General features: G+C 36.9%; 1 protein-coding gene across 5 annotated transcripts in view; it reads right to left on the reverse strand.

The window, feature by feature from the left end:
- The window catches only part of ARB2A (ARB2 cotranscriptional regulator A), a 436,918-nt gene that overhangs the window by 136,388 nt on the left and 278,070 nt on the right, over positions 1–22,460 (reverse strand). For all 5 annotated transcript variants that reach the window (XM_060093155.1, XM_060093158.1, XM_060093157.1 and 2 more), the window contains 2 exons: positions 21,569–21,685; positions 14,086–14,170 (listed from right to left, as the gene is read on the reverse strand). In XM_060093155.1, coding sequence (XP_059949138.1) covers positions 14,086–14,170; positions 21,569–21,685 — 202 coding nt within the window. The remainder of the gene's footprint in view (positions 1–14,085; positions 14,171–21,568; positions 21,686–22,460) is intronic.

Here is a 22,460-nt window from a genome sequence, read left to right on the forward strand (position 1 = left end):
TTAAGTTTGGGGCCTCTGTGAATGTCCCTGGAATCTCTCTAAGAAACTATGAACTGAAGTAAACCAAATAGAGTGGTAGAATTTCTTGTAATAATTTAAATTCAAGAATGACACTTGTCTTTTATGATTGACAGAAAAGTAGATGAAACACAAGGAAGAAACTGATGAATTTATAGAAGTTTCTCATAAGGATATGTTCTAGGGCAGGGGTCATTTGAAAGGAAGACAATGTGTGAAAGAGCTGACAGGCTTTCAGGAAGAGTATGGAAGAATAGGACACTAACAGGAAGGAGAGTGAAAGGGAAAGGGTCAGTGTGGAATTTAAGTAAATTGGAAGAGTGAAATAGGGAGAATGCTGAAGAATCGGAAAATTGAGGAGTTTAAAGCCTGTACTTCTGCAGAAGATGTACTGGGAGGCTCTGAGACTATGACGAGACATAACTAGAATCAGGACTTAGATAATCTAGAAAATAGAAAGAAGCAGGAGAGAAATGACAGAAAGTTTTTAATTCTCAAATATTGAAAAGCAAAGAACAATTTCTCTAAAACTATGGTACTTGATTGTTGGGTAAAATAATTTCTAATAATAATAATAGGAAGTTCTTGCTTTGCACAGTAGTGTGGGACTATACAGAGGACCATACAAGCTGAAATCAGGCAAAGTGATCATAATAATCAATGAAAAAAACCTACGGTTGTTCCATGACCTTTGTTTTTGTTAAAACATTAAAAGTCTTCTTACTGTCAGCTAAAAATGAATAGGGTCGGGGAATGAAAAAAAAGCGTTAAGACTAATTGTATTTAGTACATTACACTTCATCTTTAAAACATTAGAAACAATGAGAATTAAGATGCTTTATTTCTTTGTAAAAAACTTATTAAGAGTAGTTTGAATAGTGCTTGCTTTCTTGTCATATAACTTATGATATAGTTCAAGCAAATCTTTTCTATGCCTTGGCTAACTTTCACACTCCTAAGTGTGGATCAGCTTCCAACATTTTACCCTTCAATCTTCCAATGTCATGAAATATCTCTGAGAGTTCATTTGATGTGAAGTGTTTTTTTTCGCCAGTATTACTTCCTCTGGGACATCTTCATCTTTTCGTCACAGTGCTTTCCAATTTCACTTCCAACATTTCATGTGTTTTCTTCACTTTCATCTTTGTTGGCCAGATCTCTCTTCCGACCATCCTTTTTTTTTTTTTTTTTTGCGGTACGCGGGCCTCTCACTGTTGTGGCCTCTGCCATTGCGGAGCACAGGCTCCAGACGCACAGGCTTAGCGGCCATGGCTCACGGGCCTAGCCGCTCTGTGGCATGTGGGATCTTCCCGGACCGGGGCATGAACCCGTGTCCCCTGCCTTGGCAGGTGGACTCTCAACCACTGCGCCACCAGGGAAGCCCCCGACCATCCATTTTTATAAATACAGATAGTGCTACTGTGTATGAACTGAATAACAGATATGCAGTGTTTGGTCAGTGACAGATTTTGAAAAAAGGGATATAATTGGTAATTGATCATGATATGCATCTGTTATTTACATAGAGAGTTGTACTTAATGCAATTACTAATAGTTAATATACTGTGGTAACTGAAATTTTGAACCTTGTTTTGGGGGGTTTGGTGTTATTTAACTAAACTATGGTAACTGAAATTTGTGTATATTAGAACGGTGCAAAGCGAGGACCACCTGTATTCATTGAGTTGTAACCATATGCCAGGTACTATTTTAACAGTCCTGTATGGATTATTTCACTTAATTCTGACCATAACCCAGCAAGACTGTACTAGTATTATCCTCATTTTATAGAGTATGATTGTAGATCTTCGTCTGGCCATATTATAGAATTAATTCTCCACACATTTGGGAGGATACAAATTTCTCACAGTCATGTTAAATCTAAAGCTCTTCTTCATAAATGCTGACTTAATACCATTAAAGAGTTTGAAATGACAAGTAACACATTCATTTGAAACATATAGCTAGAGTAAAAAGTCAGGGTCTTATAATAGTAGGGAAGGAAGGTGGACACTTTGAGAAGATGCACTAGCTCTTAGATAGTAGTGGGTACCATTTAATAAAGTAAGCTGTTAGTGAACTAAGAGTTACATTTGGGTCCTGAAGGAGTTCATAAGTCCTTAACCTTCCTCTTCACCTCACCTATTTCAATGATCAACCTGTGATTAGGAACCAAGAGAATCTCTGCAATGGACAAAAGACTTTTTTCCTAGGAGATTGTGAGTTCCTTGAGGGGCAAGAGTGATATCTAGCAATCTTATTTATCTATTTATTTATTTATTTATTTATTTAATTTTTGGCTGAATTGGGTCTTCGTTGCTGTGTGCGGGCTTTCTCTAGTTGTGGAGAGCAGAGGCTACTCTTCGTTGCAGTGTGCGGGCTCCTCATTGCGGTGGCTTCTGTTGTTGCAGAGCACGGGCTCTAGGCACGCGGACTTCAGTAGTTGTGGCTCGTGGGCTCAGTAGTTGTGGCTCATGGGCTCTAGAGTGCAGGCTCAGTAGTTGTGGCGCACGGGCTTAGCTGCTCCGCGGCATGTGGGATCTTCCCGGACCAGGGCTCGAACCCGTGTCCCCTGCATTGGCAGGCGGACTCTCAACCACTGCACCACCAGGGAAGCCCCTCTAGCAATCTTTAGAGTCTAAACTAGTGCCTAGTACATATTAAGTACTCAATAAATCTTTGTACAATTAAGGAATAAATATTTACAGTTAGTTTCTTACCCCAAGAGAACCAAGAATAACTCAAGTTTGAAGTAAGACATGGGATTAGGCTCTAATTTTAGGGGAAATTAATTAAGTCAAAAACTAATTAATTGGTAAAAATAATTAAATTTGGATTTTCTAAAATTTAAGCTTTGCTGCCAGTGTTGATTTTATATGCTTGATATTATTTCTGAAGAAAAGTAAAGCCAAATAATGCTGAGGGATTATTCCTTCAAAAGAGAAGTGCTATAAAAATCTAAACTACAATGGTTATGGAAAACTATACTTTTTATTATAAAATTCAACCTGCATATCATCTAGTTCCACAAATAGCTTTCCCACATATTGGTTATATTTAATCATTTGTATCTGTGGTCTTAAATTAACAATGTCTTATTTTAAATTTAATCACTATCCTTCTGGAAACTAAGCAGGAAAGGTGTGGCTACTTTGCCACACAAATTATAATGGAAAGAAGACTCAATTTCTTTAAAGGCAATTTATTAAAAGGAAATTAAAAGAAAAAATTCACTTTGCTCTTTTAAAATGTCTGAAACTAGCTAAAAACAAAAGAATCTCTAAGCCAGTATTGATTTTAGAAAGTTATTAGAAAATTTCAATTTAGGGTCTCTTACAAAAGTCTCATTTATAAAGATCATTGCTATACAAAGCCTAAAATGATATATATGTTTATTTGCCCAAAATTTTAAACAAGTAACTTCTATAATACTTTAGAAATTAAGAAATTATGTAAAATAACTGAATTTTGTCAAGGATTGTACCATGAGATTATTCAAAACATGCATAAACTAGCTGGTACACGATTTCTTTATTTATTGGTATAACATATTGAATACTTGGGGTGAAATATGTATGGTTGAAGGGGATATTATGATAGAGATAATATGAATGGAAATACTAGTACCAGTTCTCAAAGAATATTTAGATATCATATATCAGTTAAACCAATGTTAATACCTAAAAGCTGAAGTCATTGATCAAATTATCTTTAAAATATTTTTCATTAAATGAAACTATTTTCCTTTAAAGGACTATATTTTAAGAACTATGATGAGACAAAATCTTTTAAAAATATACCCCTGCTTTAAAGTGCTGATAATCAACTTAGAACATCTTAGGATTTTACAAATGGTAAATACTTGACCTATCTATGGTGCCTAATGTTCTCTTTTGCATTTTCATTTCAGTAACACAGAATGTTTAGTTTAGAAGTTCTGAATCACTACTAGAAAGCAATGCAGTTTCTCTGAAGGGGTATATTTTGGGGGTATTTTTGCCAGCAGACAGATTTATCACTGGTGACTTGATGTCTGTCTGTGACAAGACAGAGCAGGCAGGGAGGGTGTAGATGGGAGGCACATATCACACAGCTGGTCAAAGAGAAGTGAGGGGCAGTGGACCCAGGCAAACCACACAGGTCAGGAAGGGGCAGGCAGAGATGGTGGGCTGGGGGAGATGTGATTCCATAGGCTGCAGGACAAAGAGTCTCCAGGTGGGGGACAATGAAGCCAGGGAGACACAGAAGACAAAAATTATAAGAAAAGAACCACACATAGAGACTGAACGAGATGACAGAGAGAGAGTCTGAGGGCAATATACAGACCCAGGGAGAGCCATCCAGAGCACTGACCCATACAGCTGACAGAGGAAAGGAGAAAAAGAGGACAAGTGAAGCACAGACAGCCATGGGAGGGGAGATCAATACTTAATATCTGTTTAAAAAGAATGAAGATCTCTGTCTTAGGTATCACTGGTCCTGACTTACTTTTCCAACAACTAGGGACATAGCACTAAGAGCCATGAGACACTGCTATGCGGACTGTAAAAATAATATCTCTCACAAATTTACTCGTAACTTAAACAATTTTCAAGTACAAATATAAATTCATATTATTTGGTTATTTATCCAAAAGCATTCCAAAATAATTAAAAACTTTTTATCTTTAAAGGGAAAAGTTAGCTCAGTAAAAGGAGAGTTGCCACCTTTACTGCCAAATTCTTTGACGAATTTTTCACAAATTGGTTCAGAAAACTGTAAAAAACATGGTGGCTATTTTTAATTTTTTTTTAAAGTGAGATTTCTGGAGTGAGACTACTTTTCACTGTGATTACTGGAACACTGGAAAAGTCAAAATCACAGGATAATATTGGACCTAATTAAGTACATATATATAATCAGGGCAAATATTGGTGATCTACATAAATATCATTCATATAGTTAGATTATTTTAAATGAGTATCTGATCAGTTATTTCCCCAAAGTGCTTGATTCCAGCTAATTACAATGAATAATTCGCTGAAAACACAAGAATTTCTAGTGGTCAACTTTCAGAACACTCATCCCTAATATTAACTAATAATTATAAGGTAGCACAGAACAATGAATAGGGAAACTAACCTATGAATAACAGCTACAGTAATGAACAAAAACTGCCTGAAAAGTGCTATTTAGTTAATGAAAACACCACTTAAAGTATTAGAATATATACCCTTTGAATGGAAGAAAGAGTGCTAGAATTCTTGAGCAGTACATGTAGTCAAAAGTGGTACAGTATCATATATGCTAAGATGTCCTGAATTTTAAAGTCTGTTTACAAGGCAAAGTATAGATTTTCAATTACCTAATTAATTTGAGCTATGTCTAAAAACATACTAGACAACTCAATTTGTCTACACATTGTGAATGATACCACATTCTAGAAGCAATTACCGTTGATGTTTCATTGGTAACTTTAGAAGGAAGTGATTATTCACTAATAAAGAAAAGATATAACTCCTTAGTGTCATTTCCTCAAGATATGTTTTCAGCAATAAAGTGAAGTGAATATTTAGCAAATATTCAGTATTTTAGTCAGTGTAAACAATCTGGATTATTTAAGCAAAGAAAAATTAGGGTTCCATTAATGGCCTCCTTCTATATCCAGAATAAGACAGGATCATCTAAATACAGTAAGTTTTCAAGTTTAATTCTTTTTTTTTTTTTTTTTTTTTTTTTTGCAGTACGCGGGCTTCTCACTGTTGTGGCCTCTCCCGTTGCGGAGCACAGGCTCCGCGGCCATGGCTCACGGGCCCAGCCGCTCCCCAGCATGTGGGATCCTCCCGGACCGGGGCACGAACCCGCGTCCCCTGCATCGGCAGGCGGACTCTCAACCACTGCGCCACCAGGGAAGCCCTCCCCTTTTTCTTTTCTTCTTCTTCTTTTTTTTTTTAACCATTTATACTTTTAATTTTCTAAATTTTACACAGATTTACATCAAGGGTTCTAAGTAAGCTGAAATAAAAAAGAAAAAGCTATCTCAAGCCATGACAAAGGCAAGAAAAACTGAGATGGATACAAGTTTGGGGAGGGAATATATTGACAGGAATCAGACACCTAGTCCGCATAGTTTTAATGAATCTAGGTTCAGGTATTTCATTAATGGTAGGTGGAAAGAGCTTTCCATCCTGTGTGCCTGGTACAAAAGGGTCACAGGTATGTGAGAATACTGATCCTCTCACCCTTCATGTCAGCCAGGAGGGGCTCTGTCCATTCAACTCCGGACATAAGCAACCTTCTCTTATGTCAAGGTTGCTTATGTCCAGAGTGCCATACAAATGTTATACTTTTCTGCACATGTTGCTTAAGGAAGAGTGGAATAACTTTAATAGCTTTCTGCTAACTATGCTTTACGGTTACCATAAACCTCAGAGGACTGGTAAAGTGGATCCGATGAGAAGGTCAGGTTTTCAAGAACCCAGAACAAGAGACTGCAGGGAGCACGTAAGGGCGAAGATTTCAGACCTAAGTAGATACCCTGAAGTCTAGGAAAAGGATCTCTAAAGTCAGATAGGCAAATATGTACTGACTTTACCAGTGGGAAACGGTAGAAGATCAGGACTAGAAGGAATGTCCTAGAAGTGTCATCTTCTCAGAGAGGCCTTCCCTGGCCACCTTCCTAAAAATTCGAATCCTCCCCTCCACATACACTCACTTCAGGTCCTTTCTTCTTGTTTTCTATTTCTCCTACCGATGACCACTATCTAACATACTACATATATACTCTCCTTACTTATCTTGTTTATTACTGTCTGTATCACCTACTAGAATGTAAGCTCCACGGTGGGACCATTATCTGCTGTAATTCACTGCTATGTCCCTGGCACCTGCAGCAATGTCTGGTCCACACTGAATTCTTGTTGAATGAATGCATGCAGACTGAAAGCATATACCCAGACAGGCAGGGAGGGAGCACATTCGGAGGGGGCTGAAAGTATGTGGGCCTGAGTAGCAGTACTTACCCACACCTAGGCCCAGTTAGAACCCACCTGGCAAAGAGTGGACTGTCAGTCATAGACCAGCCGAAGCAAGCTGTGTCCAGACTTGTAAGAAGTCAGAAGATATCAGTGCTCTATAACCTTGTCTGCTTTCAGACATTTATATTTTGCTTTCCTTTCACCCAGAAGAATGTCTGCTCATACACAGTTAAAAATTATATTTGCTATTTTGGGGAAGCAACACACCATATAAGATCATTTCTAATTTCATCTTTACTGCTACCCTAGTTTCTTTCAGCTTTGTCTCCTGATTTCTATGTCCTACTGAACATTTTTCTTTTGACTATTAGTCTTCCTTTTGATTTCTCCATTATATTTTCTGTCTTTCTGTGACTATGGTTTTGTGACTCTTACCAGTGTCACAGAGAACACAGGAAAACATGAATAACTAAGTTATTTGTTATTTAAAAATAGAATTGGAGACAAGAAAATGGAAGGGAAAATATTTCTGTAAATGCTTTTTCCATTTCTACAGGATTAAAATAATCAATAATTGTTTTTAAACAAATGACAGTTTTAAATTCTAAAATGACTAATGAGAATATATAGTGCCACATTACATTTTCACAGTGCCTTCCTCCTGATAAAACTAAACTATCCCTCCAGATACTAAAAAATTGTCCTTGTAACATTTCATAACATTTCTATAAGTGAGGCAGATATTTGCTGTTGCCATTTTATAATAAACATAAACAACCAAAATGTGGGCTATACAATAAACATATATCCTATTAACCTATTATATATTTCTCTGAATAACGTTTTCAATGTGTTGATTTTCACTAGTACGAAATACTATTAAAATAAAGTGGGGGAACCAGTCACTTGGCACGTATTCAAGATCCCTCAAATATCCACCGTTCACTATATGTTATAATAACTGAAAAGTCAGACTTCATTTTAAGTACAATATAAGATACAATGCTGACAATTCTTAAGTGTGGAGTTGTCAAGTATTACAGTTGCTTTCAAAAGAAAAATAAAAACAATGTGACTGTACTGAAAATAATTATCAGCGTATTTTAAGTACAATTTAAAAATTTTATTATACCTGCTTTTAAAATATATATGCATAGGTAAACAACATTCATAAAATAGAGCTTTTATGAGCATTAGATCTATTTTTGGGGTAAAGGGAAACATATTTAGTAATAAATGAAAAAATACAATATTAAATGAGTATGTATTTTTACAGGTAATTTCATTGCTTTGACCATGAAACGTCTAGTCAAAAGATAAAAAGCAAATTATAACAAGAAAAAAAACTTCATAATTTAGAAATCTGGAAAAAAAAAGCCTTCACTAAATTGAACGGATAGTCTGGACATCCATTACTAACCTGTGGTCAGTACACGTTGAAAATTTCAAATAATCTTACCATATTAAATTATAGTAATAGGATTATTAATCAGAGAATTTCAAGTCTTTCAAAGGTACTTAAACAACATTTGCCATTTCTACTTGAATTTCCTGCCATCACCTCAACTATCATTATCTCAATTAAGTAGGTCATAAAACAATTTCATCATTTCTTGCCCGTAATTGATTTCCCCCTCCAGCTCCCCTGTACTTCTGGTAATGACATTTTCATTATCCCAGTTACTTTTCATTGGAGCTTATCATTGTCTTCTCCCTCCCCTTAGCTTCCACATTCAATCTGTTTATCATCAAGGAGTATAGATTCTTCCCAAGTCATATTTGTTACAGCTCTCCTATCCTCTCTGTTCCCACCGCCACCACTCCAGTTCACACCATCAACCACATATACTGGCTTTATTGTCACATCCTGCTGAGTCTACTGCCTCCGGCTTCTTGCTCCTGTTTTTTATTCATTAACTAAGTTAATCTTCTTTAAAATTCCATTTTTATCATGTCATAATAATGTTGATCATGTCATAAAAATGTTCAACATTTTTTTAGGACTCTGAGGGAAATTGCTGATTTTGATTGAAAACCTGTTCAATTTCTATAAGTAGGTATGGAAAATGCTGGGGGTACTGGCCCTAACTGTTCTCTCAATTGATGCAACCTAGTGTTGATGCCAAATTCAAAAGGAGCAAACTACCCACTGGCAGAGGGCCAGGAAAGTTTTTTTGGGGAAAAAAAAGTCATTATAAGCTATTGTTCACTGCTATGTCCCCAGCTTCCAGAACAGTACCTGGAACATAATAATTGCTCAATAAATATTTGAGGAATAAATGGATGCAGGTTTCCCCTACTATCTGAAAGTAGAGTAACTCCTGTGAAACCTTTCGTAAGCCAAAATGATGTAAAGTGAAGAAGCAACTACCTTAGGGCACTCTTGCTAGTGGATGCCCAAAATAAATCGAGATAAGGCACAGATGTTTACATGCACAGTTAAGCTATGGCAACTTGATGTTGAGATGCAGAGTGTAGTTCCCAGAGAAGGAGCTTAGTGGTGTCACTCTTGCAGCTCAGGGTACTTGCTGCCTCTATAACGGCTCCCTGAAAACAAATGCTGAATGCTATTTTTGCTTTCGCCTTTCTTCCTAAAAGCAAAAATCCTCTTTGGATTTCCTTCTGTTAATGGAAACTGGTACTAATGCAGGTCTTTCATAAAAGTGAAGTGGCATAAAGTAAGCTTTCATAAAGTGGGGGACAACTGTGTATGCTGCGGAGTGTACATGAAATCTCCTTCTGATTTAAGCTAAATTTGTTGGAATAAACACCCACAGGAAATAGAAGGTTACAGAAAGTAGCAAGTTCTGTTCTAAGAAAAATTTGGTAAGAGAAGAGCTGAATAGTATAAGCTTAAGTATAAGCTCAGAGAAGAGCTGACGACTTAGTATAAGATCAAATGAGTGTGATAAAGAAGAAAATATCTTATCTTTGGTAAACTGTACCACAAAGTCTAATGAGGTAGTGGAAGAGAAAGGGTAGAAATAAATTGTCTTCAAAGAACTTTTTAGTGCCTTTTTTTGAAAGAGTTGCTCTTAAACCCTAAGGTATCAGAGATAAGAAGAACCTTACAAAGCTTTAGTCTCAAAAAAAGTTAAGGTTTCTTTCTGCTTAGGCTTGGGCGACCACCAGAGTTGAAGTAAGCCTGTTGTATTAATTATCTACTGCTGTGGAACAAGTCGTCTCCAAAATTCACAGCTTAAAACAAAACACATTTATCAGTCCCAGCATCTGAGGGTCCTGGATCTGAGTGTGACTTAGCTGGATGACTGGCTCAGGGCCTCTCACAAGGCCACAGTCAAGGTGTTGGCTGAGGTTGCAGTCATCTCAAGGCTCAACTGGGAGGGGATCCTTTTCCAAGGTCACTCTCGTGGCTGTTGGCAGGCTTCAGATCCTCACTGGCTCTCAGCCAGAGACACCAATTCCTTGCCACATAGGCCTCTGCATGAGCAGCTCACAACATGGCAGCTGGCTTCCATCAGAGGGAGCAAGCGAGGGGACAAGAAAGAGCCTGAGATCTGCCAGCATTCACTGGTATTACCATGCTCCCCATTATTCTTAAGCAGTAGGCTTGATAGAATGGTGGAATGACTTTTATTTATTTATTTATTTTTTTTGCGGTACATGGGCCTCTCACTGTTGTGGCCTCTCCTGTTGTGGAGCACAGGCTCCAGACGTGCAGGCTCAGTGGCCATGGCCCACGGGCCCAGCCGCTCTGCGGCACGCGGGATCCTCCTGGACCAGGGCACGAACCCGTGTCCCCCGCATCAGCAGGCGGACTCCCAACCACTGCGCCACCAGGGAAGCCCTGGAATGACTTTTTGAACAGTCAGTTACGGTGCCTGGTTAGGTGACAACACCTTGTAGAGCTGAGACAATGTCCTTCCAGATGCGTTATGTGCTCTAAATCAGCCTTTAATACACTGTGATGTTTCTCCCAGATCTAGGAATGAGGAGTAGAAATGGGGCTGGATTCTCTTCTCATTACCCTTAGGGATCTACTAGCAAAAGAACTGCTTCCCATTCCCATGACTTTAGGCTCTGTTGGTCTAAAGGTTCCATATGGAGGAATGCTTCCATGAGGTGTCACAACGATTCCACTGAACTGAAAGCTGAAACTGCCATCTTGCCACTTTGGAATCCTTATACCACTGGATTAACAAGCAACAGAGAGTGTTACTATATTGGCTAGGGTGATTGATCCTGATTACTAAGGAAAAATTGAGTTGCTACTACACAATGGGGGTAAATAGGAGTGTCTGTAGTGCAGGAAATTCTCTAGGTCATCTGTTAATGTTTTCTGTGATTCGTGTCAATAGAAAACTACAATAATGTAAGTCAGGCAGGATTGCTAATAGCCCAGACCCTTCAGGAATGAAGATACAGGTCATCCCACCAGGCAAGAGACCATGACCAGTTGAGGTGCTTGCTGAAAGCAAAGAGAATATGGAATGAAGGTAGTTATACATACCAGCTACAGCTACCTGACCAGTTGCAAAAATGAGGAATGTAATAGTTATGAGTATTTCCTCATTTTGATATGAATATATATACTAAATATTTTTGTTTTCTTCTCTCTTACTCCCTTAACATCTCATGTAAGATGTGTCAATAGTAATTAGCTTTATCCCTCAGTATTTAAACTATAGGATACCAAAGATGAGAAGAATGAACTATCAGCCAAGGACAAAAAATGGGCTTTGTATCCTCCTTTTTAGTGTATTTTCGATTGTACACGGGATAGTTGTATCATGTTAGGTGGAAGCAAGACTTCATTAATGTCTTCATTTGGAGATTGTCTGGTTTAAGGAGATGTATATGAGTGCCAAGTTGACAAGCGGTGAACTGTGGAGGCTCCGTAATGTGGCAATTTGGCTAGGTTGAACTACATTTCCCAGAATTCCTTTTCAATCTGTGTGTCTCTAGTTCGAATGGTACAAAAGGGAGACTTCTGTGGGAAATCTGGAGAGTTAAAGTGAAGCAGCAACAATTTCAAGCTCACACACGTTGTTTATCTGCTGGTTCACTTGGTGGCACAAGGCAGTGGTTATCAGGACAAAGGGCACTTGCTTCTACAGGACACCCACACCACCAAGGACAGAAGCCACAAGAACTGACATGGGTTTAAGTCCATCTTCATGGGCTCCAGCTCATGCTTATGCGTTCCAGCTCATTCTTGCTCTCCACCCCTTTACATAACATCTTCCCTTAACAACTGTCTGCTCTGTAGACTCAGCTCCAGCATTGCTTGCCAAGTCGACATTCTTATAGAGACTGCTTAACCAGCTCTGATCAAATCCCAGGTCAAATCTCTGTAATATATCCTTTACTATATACAGTCAATCCTCATTATTTGTGAATTCCATATTTCTGAATTCACCTACTTATTAAAATTTATCTGTAAATCCCCAAATCAATACTCATGGTGCTTTTGTGGTCATTTGTGGATATGCACATGTGCAACGTGGTGAAAAATTTGAGTTGCTCAACACACACATTCCTAACTAAGGTGAAATAAGGCCATGCTTTGCCTTCTTGTTCCAGTTCTTGTACTGTAAACAAGTGTCCTTTTTGTAGACTATTTAGTGCCATGTTTTCCACATTTTTGTGCTTTTGTTGGTGATTTTTTTCTCTGAAATGGCGTCCAAGTATCGTGCTGAAGTGTTAAGACAGTGATGTGTCTTATGGAGAAAATAAGTCCCATTAGGGCATGAGTTACAGTGCTGTTGACTGTGAATTCAATGTTAGCGAATTAACAATATATGTTAAATAAGGCGTCTTTAAACTGAAACACTCATAAAACAAAGTGATATATTGATTGGTCGATGAAAATGTGACCAGAAGCTTGCAGGAACCTAATCCTGTATTTTCCCTAGGAGTAATGATTCAGTATTCACTAATTCAGTGTTCTCAGAGACTTTATAGAACATAATCACTGATAATAAAGACAATATATTGTAATTAATGTACACCCCCCCACACACACACACACTGTAGCATATAAATCACCTAGTAGTCTGTTGCTCTGACTGAACTCTGATTGACAGACCTGAAAAGTTTAGTTATAATGATAGTGAAGCTCAGTTCAAGTTTAGGTATTAATGATGGTGAAATTTAATTATAATAATAGTTCTTTACCTAGTAGTTGAACTGTTCTCCAAATTATTTCCTTCAAATATGTAAACGTGTATGCAACTTTGCTTAGCGATTAGCTATCTCTTATGGTTGTTATATGAGGTAGTTCATGTTTAAAACTTCTACTCATTCTCTGGCATCTATGACCAAAGCAAACCCATTTCTGTTCTGTAACATAACCAGACACCACTGATCAGTTTGTGTTTACCATCAAAATTGTGAAAGCCAAAATCAGAAAGTAATGAAAAATGTCACTCTTTCCTCTTACCTAGAGATTAGAGACTAAAGTGACCCACCTTTTAGGATGGAAATCAATGCCACTCTTCAACTGTCTGGAGCTCACCTGCTTCCTCAGGTGCTCACCCCGCTACCTCTTTTCTTTCAGTGGACAGGCCAGTCTTGTCTTTGCCCCCTGTGAATATCTTCTGATCCATTCCAGCCCTTATTCCTTATACTGCTGTTTCTTTTGCCTAGAATACCACCCTGCATGTCTTCCTATAATCCAAGTCCTATCTAACACACAAGGCCCAGCCAGAATCTTTCACATGAAAAACTTCTCTAGACTCTAGGCCACAGCAATGTCTCTTCTCTGAACTCACAGTCTTGAATGCCTATTGGATCACTGAATTGGTAATCAATCAGAGACAAATACTCTGAGATCCTGTACAGCGATCCAGTCCTTGTTCTAATTTTCAATTTATGTACGTCTAATCTCCCTAAGCTTCAACAGCAACTGTCTATATTACTTTCACATTGTTTCACCTATTCATCTTTATGGAGTTTCATGGTAAGTATCTTCAGCTACTTAATGCACTTCTGGTAGTGGGTGAGACCCATGCTGTATGTTACCAATAATTCATTCAAAGATTCAAGGCAGAACAACATGCTTAATTCACAAAATAGAATTCCACATTTCATTAGCATATTTTTTCACCTTAATAAAAAGCACTCTATACATCTCTCATCAAACACATACCTGCTGAGACTCGGGGACAGTCAGGCAGCATGGACTCCACTGATGTGTCTAACGGTTCTGAGCTAGAGACCCAATTACAACAGTTCTGCAATGTAATAGAGACAATGTTCTGTTAAAACATAATTTAAGGCAAGACCAACTTGTTAGGCTGTAGAGATTAATTTATCCTATACAATCAACCACTGTAAGTATACTCTATTTTCCATACTCTGTAAAAAATTCTCTTATGTAAACAGTCAGTAATTATTCATGACCAATATGACTGTGGAAAAGAGTTCATCTTCTACAATTCAGCAAGTTATCTGTCCTGATATTAAGAAGACATGTAACCTTCTGTGAACTATGATGCAATATACTCATAAGAGAAGGCTAGGATTTTAATTAGAGGAAATTGAAAAGGGTATCTATTTTTAACTTTTAGATGGAAATAAATATTAATTTGAACATGTGAAAGAATAGTGATATTTTAAAACTATATTCTTTGTCTTTGTAATACTAGAGGAAATAAATTTTGCAATTACTCCTCAAAATCTGGCCCATGTAAATACACTATCTTTTAATTTTTACTTCAACTTGGTTCAATGAAGGCTGTATCAAACAGTTCAAAAGAAACACAACCTGGTGAATTGTAGCTGTGTGTCTGAGGACACAAAGGTTTCAATATTAAGGATAAACCTCTAAGATAATGATGATTTACAACTCAGACAGATGAAATAAAAATAATCTATATTCCTTCCATACATTTTAAGTGTGTATTTGAAGTCTGGCTTTAAAAATGTGATTAACCTCATATGGCTTTAAAAAAATTTCCAACATATGCACACACACACACACACATGCAGACACACACACATACACAAACACAATGAATTTCCAGACAGATTTTATTTTAAAAGAAATCATCCTATCAATCATGTTGGAAAAATCGCTGATTGCTATCCTGGTAAACAAGCATGTATTGTGTATTTTTAGATGCTTGCTGTCCTGGTTGTGCACCATGGAATCCGTCCTCACTGTGGAAAGATACTTGACTGGTAGATCAAGTGTCTTATTGTATTTCCTTAATTCATTCTGTCTGGAAGAAGATGTCAGCTGTGTTGCAGTGAGGAGAGAATTTCAAAGGCCCCAGTCCCCACCAATAAAGGCCGAGGAATGGCTTTTGAATAGATTTGTCAAGGCAACCCTACTGTTCTGGGACCAGGGAGAGCAGGAATAACATAAAGGCAGGGTTGCTGTATGAGATTAGAAAGTGAAGTTCACAAAGCATGGCAGATTTTTGTAAGAAACAGTAGATCAATGAAACTATTGAACTGTGTGGAAAAAAAAACATGAAAACAAACACAACATCTAGTAATGTTCTTAACTGTCTTCTCTCATTTTACATTTAAAATGGATAAAATATTACTATCTTCATGTATTATAAAAGCTTGATGGTTTAAAGTGGATATGTATTCTATAATTTTCACTCCTAATCTTAATTAGCAGCTGAATGCAAAATTATACAATGTAAGGGAGAAGAAATTATAAAAGAAATAGGGTTTTAGAAGATATTTCGTACATTTGAAATAAATAAAATTAATATTACTATTGATAGAATACCACCTCAGAGAGTTCTAGATAATGCAGAAGATTAGCACACAATTAGCCAGCTTTTATATACAGTGTGACACTTGCTTGTAAGAAATGAGTATTCTCCAAAGCAGTGTCAAGATATGTAAATGGATGATTTGTTTTATCATTCATCACAACCCCTAATAAATTCAAAAATCATGACTTCTATAGGTACTAAAAATAGGTTTCCAATGATACAGGGAGATAGCTTCAATGAAGAATGACTTTCTCTTTCTCTCTCTTTTTCTTAAACAATTTAGTCTTTTCAATGACAGCAATTAGCTCTATCGACAGACAGGCAGCGATTAGGTATATATTTTATTATCATTCATCCTAGTAGTACCTCCAAATCTGATGAAAATCGGCTATTACCCAGGTGATATGTCAGTCTTAATACTGTTCACTTATACTTCACATATGTAAAACTATGTCTTATAGGATATTTCCAGTATTAGTAACAGTGATGGTACATTATAGTATTAAGGCGATTAGTCATTTTCTAACTCGTCATTGACTTTAAAAGCTGAACAAAATGGATTTTATCCAGGTCACCTTTAACTCAAACATTTAAAACAAAATACACGTTTACATTTTATGATCCTGAAATTTCAGTTTTTATCTAGGCACATGTTTAGGCTTTGATCTCTCATAAAAATAGGATAGAAAACAAACATCCTATAATTAAAGTAAATATGTTCAAAAGTTCTCTGCAATGACAAAGTACTGGTATAGAATTGTAAAGGTTTGATACCATAAGTTGACGTATACGTATGGTGTGTGCATGTTTGTGTGACATTTCTATCCCACTGGGAAAAATATAGAGAGAAAAGGACAAAACAAGCTAAAAATATGTTTGCCATATGACAGAGTATAATGAAACAAAATAATGTAAACAAACTGGGAAATATATGTAAAGAAGGAAATATGAGAAAGACATACAGCCATTACATATGAATTCAATCTATCTGAAATTCCATCTTATCAAATGGAACTCCCTATTCTGAGATGTGTTTTTATAGTTTAGAAACCAAATCTCTTTTCACTGTTTTTCTAATGCTTATTTTATCCCTCTTCCCAATGCCCCAATTTGCACCCTATCCCAGTTCTTCAGTTGAGATGAACACTAGCTAAGTGTCTTGGATGACGACAGAAGCAGCCCACTAGGAAGGCCCTATCTAAACCCAGATCATGCTGGAGTGTGTTCCCAGACCTCAGAGATCTTATTCTCAGTTGCCCTGAGCAGACAACAAGGCATGCTGGACTAGAGGTACCAACAGAGACATGCTTGAGCCTCAGATGCAGCCCTGCCTCATCACGACCAACAAGTAGAGAGAAAGAAGCCCTTGGCCAGAGCCAGCAGATTGGGATGGATCCTGTAACTACAATTTCTCTGGGTCTGAGGGAATAAGAGAAAAAAGGCAATACAGTGAGTGTCTTAAAGTTAAGTGTTTTCAACTTTAAAGGTCTTTTACTCTGAAATTATGACTTTAAAACTTTAGGTTTTTGTGGTTGTAAATTGCCTTCTTCATGAAATCCAAAAGTTTGGGAGCTATTAGTATAAACTAGAAGTGCCTATAGGCCAAAGCAGTGCTGAGTGACTATTTAAACCAAGGTTGACAATATTTCAGTGTAGATATGAAATGAATTAAAAATTTTTATAAAAAGTTTACAACTTAATATATTATGTTTAAAGAGAAAAGTAGGTACTAGGTATTCCTGTGCAAGATATCTGGAAGTATTTGGAGATGCATGTTGCCCTGGTTGAACATAGATTTTTATTCATTTTTATGAGTTATATAAATCATCAGTGTCTAGAGGTTGATGTTTAATATGGAAGGCATTGTGTCCTCCTCAGACAAGAACTACTACTTATCAGGTTGTGTTTCCAGGACTGACACTCAGAACTGAATGGTGATGGTTAAGGGTTCATGACTATTATGTAGAACCATACATCTGGCTTGGCTGGAGACTTTCAGAGGCCAGGGGTATGTCAGGAAATGACATTCACCCACTCAGCCTTTTTTTTTTTTTTAATAAAAACTATATATTTAAGTTGTACAACATGATGATTTAATATACATATACATAGTGAAATAACTACAGTCAAGCCAATTAACATGTTCTCCTTTACATAGCTAGCATTTTTCAGTGGGTGTGGTGAAAGAGCCTGAAATCCATTCTCTTAGCAAATTTCCAGTATTCAATACAGTATTATTAAATATAGTCATTATGCTGTACATTAGGTCTCTAGACTTGTGCATTCTATACCACTGCAATCTTTGACCAACATCTCCCTGTTTCCCCACCTTCCTGACACTGGTAACCACGATCCTACTCTCTGCTTCTGTGTACTCGACTTTCTAAGATTCCACATATAAGTGATATCATGTAGTACTTTTCCTTCTGTGTCTAGCTTATTTCACTTAGCATAATGTCCTTCTTATGCTAAGTGGGTTCATCCTTGTGCACTCAGACTTTACAGGCCTGGAGCCTGAGGTAAGAAGCTCCTTTCAGGAGCTGCCTTTGGTTACTTTCTACCTCTTCTCATGAGGCTGGCTTAGTATGTATGCTTGGCCTTTTGGTTGGGAGTAGATTTCGCTTGGAATCATTGCCATAAGTAGCCCTCTTTGACCTTCTTTCTTTAAAAGAAATTGTTATTTTAAAGTTATACAATTAATACAAGAATACAGTACTTAACCTTCTTTCACTGTGCTAATTAGAAGAATTTTTAAAAATCAGCTTTCTATAGTAAATGAATACTTAACATCAGCAACTTTACCATATTAATTTAAACATGTTTGTAAAACAACAAACAGCTTTACTAATTTGTAGTACAACAAGAATGACTAGGCAATTTGTACCATTATCTTACTTCCACATTTTAAAGCAGTGTTTGGTGAAATAATGGAGCCAATCATCAAGAGGCCAAAAGCACTGAGGCTTCATCTACAACCAGACTGGTGTTTTTATGGATAAGGTGCCGGTTCAGCTGAGGTGTTTTTCTTGGCAGGGATATCTGCAAACTCTCAGTTTTTGAGCTGACTTTAAATGGAGCTGGAGTCAGAGGTGGTAGGGCAGTGGGCGGTGGAGGGCACAAAGGCTGCCCTGCCACGGCTTCTCCCAACACCTGTGCTCAAGACAACTGCCCTTTCTAATCGCTGAATCCAGGCTTGCTTGCTCTTCAGTATTTCATGGAGTCTTGCAGAGTGCACAGGGACTGAAAAGGAGAAAGAAGAGGGGACGCTGTTTCATCCTGAGTGTTGGGAAATCCTGGACTCTAACCTTGGTAAATAAACCACACTGAATTCTCCACTAGGGGATCACACATTTAGGTGAGTTCCTGCAAGGATATCTGAAAGAGACTTCTATAGTCCCTCTTTTTGCTCTTGTTTCAGTGGAGAGCTCTGAGCAGGGATGATTTCAAAGCCCCATTAACAATGATCTAATCATTTTTATCTCTGGGATCTTATAGTGTTTTCTACAGTAATACACTTGATTTCTTTATGTAGTACCATTTGGTTTTCAAGGGGTTTTCCTCCTGGTTATCATCTTTGATTCTCACAATAATTCATGAAATAGATGAAATCGGAATTATTATGTCTAGTTTACAATTATGAAACAGGCCCAGAAAGGCAGAGTGGCTTTCTCAAGACAGTAAGCCTTGGCAGAGTACCTGGTAGACCCAGGTAGTTCACGCTAGCTCCTTAATTACTGTTTTACCTAGTGAGTGACTAAGCCAGCATCATTATCAATACTTAGTTCTCCTAACTCCTTGTTCTGAATTACTTCTCTTTTGTAAGATATTTTGAATATGCAAATCATTCATGAAACAAAAGGAGAACAGTGTTCATCTATCTTATATTATTTGGGGTGAAAAGGTAGCAATAATAATAGCTGTGATTTACTGAACTTCTTTAAAGTGCCAACAACTGTGCTGTTTCCTTACATGTATTTTTTCCCAGCCATGTTTACAGATAGGTATTATATATTATAGATGAGAAAACTGAATCTCAAAGATATTAAGAAACTTGCCCAGGACTACATAGCTAGGTAAGTGATTGACCTGGGGTTTGAATTTTGGTACATAGTAACACAAAACTCTTCATGCTTCTTTATGCCTAAGGCATAATTGAGGGAATTGAAAGCACTAGGTCATTTATCAAATTTTATAAAATTTTCAAAAATTTTATAAAAGCTATGTCTGCAAAAAAATTACTGACAGCTTTGACTAAATTAAGATAAATTCAATTACTGCCTATTTCAGTCAGATGAAAAAATGCACAGATTAATATATGCTGATTTTTAGGGGAGGCCTAATCCAATCTTAGAAATACTTAAAAAGTAAATCTAAATAAATTCTGTTATATTTGTCACCTGCAATGAGACATGAAGAACTCGCAATTAAAAAACATGATAAACAGGGATGCTTCTTGTTTGGGATAAGCCCTAAATTCTATATTGGCTGTGTGTGGGGGAAAAAGGTACCAACAGATCATTTATAAACCTTACTAGTTATATAATACTGGGAGCTGTTTATGTATCCATTTGGACCGATAAACTGCATAAGAAACTATAGTCATAAAATACACAAAATTTCTCTTGGAAGAATTTAGGTCCTTGGAAATGAAAATTAAGGATGTAGCTAAATTGTGAAAGGAGAAAGGAGAAAAGCAATGTGGTCAGAAAACACCTGGGTGTTAGAATAGATTAAAAAAACCCCACCTTTATATGTTCATTATAAGGAGTGGAGCAAAAATATTTTGGACTTCTGCATGATGAAAATACTTTTTCTAATGTAGAATAACAACAGTGAAAACAGATTGGTGATATGATAACACCACTGTGGGATTATATAGCCTAGTCCTTCTGTTTAGTCAAAACTCTTTTCAAACATTAACTCTCTGGTCCTTATGGTGCACCATGAGGACTGGCAGAAGTTACTGTACCTATGGTGAGAGGTCAGCTGAATAAATACCTGGGTATTCTATTAAAAAAAAAAAACTGGAAGAAAATCAGGAAGGTCAACCAGCTCATTCATATATATAAATATAAGTATTGATTTGATTAAACAATTGCTAAAGCATGGAGTGGCTAATGTCAATTGCTTATAATATCAGGAAGGTGAATATAAGTAAAAAAGAAATTTCAGCTATATATCTGTAATAGGAATCAAGGGAATAATGAGCTGAAAGTTTTTTGAAAAATGGGAGCATGTTCAATGAGTCCTTGTAAATTCTCAGGTTCACAAGCCCTTAGGAAGCGTGAAAAACTTTCTTAGCCTGAGGCTGGACCATGACCAGCCCCTGGGTTTCTCCTAGCTCAAGGGTCTGCAAAACACTATTTCAGCTTTTCACTTCTTCTCCCCCTACTGGCAGCAGTGAGCCATCCATTTAAGGGGAGCACATATTGACCACTTCTGAAGAAAAGAATGAGACAGTGTATATTGGGCTTGTTTCTTGTAATTAAGCAGTACCAATGCTAAATACCAAAATTAAAAATCAGGGAAAAATAACCTCCTAACATCATGACCTTATTCAGCCAAAGCTCCTACTATATACTGTATGCATACATATAATCTATAGAAAGCCAAAAAAAAAAAAAAGAAAAAGAAAAAGGGGATATTCTATAGAAAGCCAAAAAAAAAAAAAAAAAAGAAAAAAGAAAAAGAAAAATGGGAGGAGGGCTTTCAAAAAAGTAGTTTTTCTTCAGAAGGGTTTCCTATTATTATTTCAACCATGTCTAGTTTTCTCTATTCCCTCTTTCTGCCTCCAGAAAGGGAGTTTGGCGGTGGGAGGTGATATAAGTTAGTGGGGCTGCTCAAGACATAAAGGCTCACACTCATTCATCTCAGCACTGAAAAAAATCATCTCACCTCTCTCATCCATTCTCGAATCGTTTTGCCAGCTTCTTGATGCCACACATTGTGAACAGAGTCTGTCAACGCCACAGCAGTCACCTTACTTTTCACATCTGCTTCTCGTTGAATCATCTGTTTTTAAAAAGGAAAATAAAATATTGGCCACAATTTTTTTTCCCTACTGGGTGCAATCTGCTTAGTCATAGATAACAGTAATATCATATTAAAAATGAAAAAGCAATATGCATCTCTTGTTCAAATTTACTCTTTTCTACACTGAACACATGCCTTATTCTTGTCCAGAGGTGTGAAAAGACCTAATATTTTCTTTTCAAAAGACAATACCACTTAAGTCTTAGAACTACACAGTTCTATTATTTTCCACGTGGTTTGACAATTCAAGGATTAAAGGCATCACAGGGGAAAAAAAGAGGAATCCCTGAGGGCTTCTTTTATAAGTTTCTTCCACCACGTCCTATTTCAGTGCTTCAGGGAGTTGTACCAGGAGTTCACTGTTAGCTACTTAGGACTAACTTCTGCTAATTTTTAGTAGATGGCACATCAGTAAAGAAAGATGTCTTTGACTTTTCCAATTTAACTACCCTGCTCTTCACCATGGCCTTGTAATTCCTTGGTGTTTTAAATGACCACAAAGATCTTTCTCTTCAAAGATTATCAATGTCATTTTGTTTTCTTTTATGCTGAAAAATGATTACATTTTAACTTGTTTCTATAGAATGTTATTTCTATAAAATTAAATCGTTCTAAAACTTAAAAAAAAGAGCCACTTGGCTTGAAGAAACGGAAGAATTCATCAGTGGTCTGAAAAATAAAGAAACTGAGAAATAATAGTTCTAGATTAAAAGAATCATAAACATTCCAACTACTAACACTAGTAACTGATTTG

This window comes from Mesoplodon densirostris, chromosome 3, assembly GCF_025265405.1.
Source record: "Mesoplodon densirostris isolate mMesDen1 chromosome 3, mMesDen1 primary haplotype, whole genome shotgun sequence".
Lineage (NCBI taxonomy): Eukaryota > Metazoa > Chordata > Mammalia > Artiodactyla > Ziphiidae > Mesoplodon > Mesoplodon densirostris.